This window comes from Danio aesculapii, chromosome 17 (genome assembly GCF_903798145.1).
Source record: "Danio aesculapii chromosome 17, fDanAes4.1, whole genome shotgun sequence".
NCBI lineage: Eukaryota > Metazoa > Chordata > Actinopteri > Cypriniformes > Danionidae > Danio > Danio aesculapii.
This window is the reverse complement of record NC_079451.1, coordinates 53,328,691-53,333,690: the sequence shown is the minus strand read 5'-3', so window position 1 is coordinate 53,333,690 and position 5,000 is coordinate 53,328,691. Positions and strand designations below refer to the sequence as shown.

General features: G+C 37.5%; 2 protein-coding genes across 2 annotated transcripts in view; one reads left to right on the top strand and one right to left on the bottom strand.

The window, feature by feature from the left end:
- LOC130244436 (KATNB1-like protein 1) overlaps positions 1-5,000 on the top strand; it is a 60,325-nt gene that overhangs the window by 36,761 nt on the left and 18,564 nt on the right. The gene's annotated exons all lie outside the window — the stretch shown is intronic.
- Positions 1-5,000, bottom strand: part of acp7 (acid phosphatase 7, tartrate resistant (putative)) — a 14,633-nt gene that overhangs the window by 3,809 nt on the left and 5,824 nt on the right. The window contains exons 6-8 of the mRNA XM_056476862.1: positions 4,315-4,377; positions 2,628-2,745; positions 1,618-1,731 (exon numbers count right to left, since the gene is read on the bottom strand). Coding sequence (XP_056332837.1) covers positions 1,618-1,731; positions 2,628-2,745; positions 4,315-4,377 — 295 coding nt within the window. The remainder of the gene's footprint in view (positions 1-1,617; positions 1,732-2,627; positions 2,746-4,314; positions 4,378-5,000) is intronic.

The following is a 5,000-nucleotide window of genomic DNA, read 5'->3' as shown; positions in this document are numbered from 1 at the left end:
AAACTCTTTCTAAACTATGTTATCTGAACTTCAAGAATTGTTATGTTTTTAAAAACTGGTCTAGTATTTAGTTTAAAAACTCTTTCACTAGGGGCACAGTGGGTAGCACAATTGCCTCACAGCAAGAAGGTCACTGGTTCAAGCCTCAGCTGGGTCAGTTGGTGTTTCTGTGTGGAGTTTGCATGTTCTCCCTGTGTTGGTGTGGGTTTCCTCCGGGTGCTCCGTTTCCCCCACAGTCCAAACACATGCGGTACAGCTTAATTGGGTGAAGCTAAATTGTCCGTAGTGTATGTGCGCGAATGAGTGTGTATGGGTGTTTCCCAGTACTGGTTTGCAGGTGGAAGGGTATCTGCTGCATAAAACATATGCTAGATAAGCTGGCGGTTCATTCCGCTGTGGCGACCCCTGATTAATAAAGGGACTAAGCTGAAAAGAAAATGAATGAATGAACTTTCATTAGGTTGTAATTAGAGGAAATATGCATAGCCACGCCCCCTGTTAATAAAAAATAAGGAGGAGCTAAAAATTAAATATTCTATTCAGTTGGAAATACATCTTCAAACTGAAATAAGCCTGCAGCAACTTCAGATTCAAATGCTGAACCATAATTAATAACTGCCTTAGTGTAAAGGTAAAGTGAACTATACTGTGTGTATGTTATTATATTTACACTCAGAATACTACTTACACTTACTTTCACTTCAGTTATCTGTGGAAATATCAGTTTGTCGGCAGTATTAAGGGGGAAATGAAGCACTCAGTCAAGTTTACCTTATTTTGTACATTGGATTCCACTTTAATGAAAATATATTAAACAAACTCAATTAATGTAAACATTTAGCAGAAAACGGCATGTTTTACTATATTTTACACATCAAACGAACAGTATTAACAAAAGAACACAACTGAAGACACTTAAATGCTTGTATTTGTTGTATTTTCACCAGCTCTGTGAGGTTTGTCCACAACTTCATGCAATAGGTTAAATTAGGCTGTCCAGTCTCTGTGTTCAGTCCGTTACAAACCCAGACAGGCTGTCATGCAGCGTAATAAAGAGAGTGAAGCAAAGCGCATCAAATGATCAGTAATTAAAAGGGAAATAAGAAAAATAGAATAAATATCTATACTTTAATATTAGACACACATCTGATGCTTGTATGTGCAGCAGCTCCACGTCCACAACTTCACGCATTGGGTTAAATTAGGCTTTAGTCTTCTTTACTACCATTGTTTCTGTTCAGTGGAGGGAACTCAACTAACCCTGTGACATCAGACACAGCGAAATTCCAAGATGGCTGCGCCCTAGATCTAAAATCTATAGTAAAACATGCCGTTTTCTGCTAAATGTTTACATTAATCGAGTTTGTTAAAATATTTTCATTAAAGTGGAATCCAGTGTACAAAATAAGGTAAACTTGACTGAATGCTTGATTTCCCCTTTAGGAGTACAGTTAGTGTATGTGAGTTTAAACCTGCAGCAGAGAGTGAATCGAAAGCAAACCACTCATTTGAATCATGAATCATTCTGCATTTGACTCCTCAGACTGAGATAAGCGGACTTTTGATTATCCTATACAATAACTTGTATCCTATGGTTCAGATGTTATTCAAACATACGTAGCTCTGGAAGTGCGTGCAGTCGTCATCGTCGTCATTGGAGCAGTACATGGGTCTGTGTCCCATCGTGATGATCCACGGACGCTCAGCTCGATTCTCTGGACGATTCGCCTCCTGAGAGAACCACAATACTGTTACCATAGCAACTGTAGAATCACCACAACAGATCAATAGCTATAGTATTTGTGTTACCATAGCAACTGTAAAATCATCACAACAGATCAATTATTGCAGTAGTTGTGTTACCATAGCAACTGTAGAATCATCACAACAGATCAATTAATATATTTGTGTTACCATGGCAACAGTGCAATCTCCACAACAGATCAATTTCTATAGTTGTTGTGTTACCATGGCAACTGTAGAATCACCACCACAGATCAATTACTATAGTCGCACTGTTGCCATGGAAAATTTCTATAGGCGTCATGTTACCATGGCAACTGTAGAGAGACCACAAGAGATCAATTATTATAATTGCCCTGTTACCATGGCAACTGTAGAATCACCACAACATATATATATTTATTATAAGCGTTGCGTTACCATAGCAAATGTAGACTCACAACATCAGATCAATTACTAAATTTGTGTTACCATGGCAACTGTGGAATCTCCACAACAGATCAATTTCTGTAGTTGTTGTGTTACCATGGCAACTATAGAATCACCACCACAGATCAATTACTGTAGTTACATTGTTATTATGGCAACTTTAGAATCAGCACAACAGATTAATTATTATAACTGCCCTGTTACCATGGCAACTGTAGAATCACAACAGATCAATTTCTATAGGTGTCGTGTTACCACGGCGACTGTAGAATCACCACAACATCAATTATTATAACTGCCCTGTTACCATGGCAACTGTAGAATCACCACAACATATCAATTATTCTAATCATCGTGTTACCATAGCAACTGTAGAATCACCACAACAGAATTAAGTACTTTAGTATGGTTCAAAAACACGAAAATTACTGCAGTGTTTTTTAATGTTTGTTGACCTGTAGATCGGCGCGCAGCCACTCATACTGTCTGAAGAGCAGATCAAGACCGTACTCCAGATAATAGAAATAGACCTCAGTGGAGAAGGAGATGATGTGAGCCGGACCCACGTTCCAGCTGCGCACAAACACACACACACACACACACAGAAATATCAGAGTGTGTTTCTTCAATTACTGAGGACAGAAATACTGCACACGTCTGCTGCTACACTCAGCTCAGATAAGCCCACTGTAGACCACACACAATCAGCTCATTCATACAGTTTATATCTAGTTACACTGTCTTTTAACTGTTTATCAGGCATTTATGGTAACTGCATTGACATTGATAACAATATTTCTATATTTTTTAAGTCATAAAAGCTCAAAGGGTTGTAACTTTGATCTAACTACCTATACATTTAAAACCAAACAAACTACTTCCAACATTAATAAAGAATAAAGTGATATGGAAATGAAGGGGTGTAGCTTAAATCTGGTTTCCAACATTTAAAAACTCAAATCCTAATACAACTAGAAGGAAATAACCTAATGTGCTGTAATATACACTCATTGGCTACTTTATTAGGTACACCTCACTAGTACCGGTTGGACCCCCTTTTGCCTTCAGAACTGCTTTAATCCTTCATGGCAGAGATTCAACAAGCTACTGGAAACATTCTTCAGAGATTTTACTCCATATTGACATGTTAGCATCACACAGTTGCTGCAGATTTGTCGGCTGTGTTCAGAGATGCTCTTCTGCAGACCTCGGTTGTGACGAGTGCTTATTTGAGTTACTGTTGCCTTTCTATCAGCTGGAACCAGTCTGGCCATTCTCCTCTGACCTCTGGCATCAACAAGGCATTTGCGCCCACAGAACTGCCGCTCACTGGATATTTCCTCTTTGTCGGACCATTCTCTGTAAACCCTAGAGATGGTTGTGCGTGAAAATCCCAGTAGATCAGCAGTTTCTGAAATACTCAGAGCAGCCCGTCTGGCACCAACAACCATTCAACCATTCTTCCCCATTCTGATGCTCGCTTTGAACTGCAGCAGATCGTCTCGACCATGTCTACATGCCTAAATGCACTGAGTTGCTGCCATGTGATTGGCTGATTAGGCATTTGCGCTAACAAGCAGTTGGACAGGTGTACCTAATAAAGTGGCCAGTGAGTGTACAAAGAAAACCTTTTGGAATAAATAATTATAATTACTAAATATATAATACAAATTAAAACAAAAATACAAATTAGCATAACTTATTAAACATTCATTTTTGTAAATGTAAAATACTTTATTAAAGTAATTTTACGAATGTTTTAAAGTTTTCTATGATGTATTTTCATATATCATTATAAATGTAGCTCATAAAGATACACAAGTAAAACATATTAAGTTACTTTATTTTTTAAAATGTAATTAAAGTTACTTTTTATTTAAAGTAAAAATGTCACCTTTTTAAAACTGCACAAATGCACATTTATGATACTCCATGTAACAGTATTTTGGCATTAAAGTTAAATAACCTGACAAAAATATCAGTTCATGAATGTTTGTGTTTCTGCTTCTGACCGCCATCATCAATCTTCATATTTCATTATTAGTTCGTACGCAAACTGACTGTGAAACTCATACATGTGTGTTTGTGTGCGCGTGTGTTTTCATTTCTGAGACTATAAATGAATGAGCTGAGCGTCTTCACCTGTACCACAGGCCCTCGGTGTCTCCAGGCATACTGAAGCGGCTCCTGTACTGAGAGAAATTACTGGAAAAACAAACACAGACAGAAAATCACAGAGTCGAAACCACAGCACAATAAGATGCATTAAAACAGAGCATCTCCTTCACTGCAGCGTTCACAAAATAATGAACAGGATGAATGCGAGTTGCTGATGAGCTCACACACAGCTCTGTGCCTCCCTCCAGTGGACAGAAGAGAGATCTGATTCATTTTCTGCATGTTTAGATATTTGCTAAACAACACACAAGTCAGTCAAGTGAATCTTTTTGGCATGTAAAAACACCTGCAGTGCAAAACAAGAGCATTTGTGTCTATTAATGTTATATTCATCATTTAAAATATTACAAAATATTGTGAAATGAACCTAGATTATTTAAAAGCACATTTCTGAACAATAAATAATGATGTGAAGAGAATGAAAAATATTATTAAACAATAATAAAAGAAAGATGGACTAAAATAAAGGGATGTTTGATTAAAAAAATAGGAAAATACAGACATCATTTAGAGATGATGTGAGTGGATCCTGATCATCTCATGGTGACCTTCAGCAGTTCCGGCACATCTGCTTAATCTGGTTCTTCTCCTTAATCTAGTTCAACTTAATCTGGTTCAGATAAATCTAGTTCTGCCTAATCTGCTTCCGG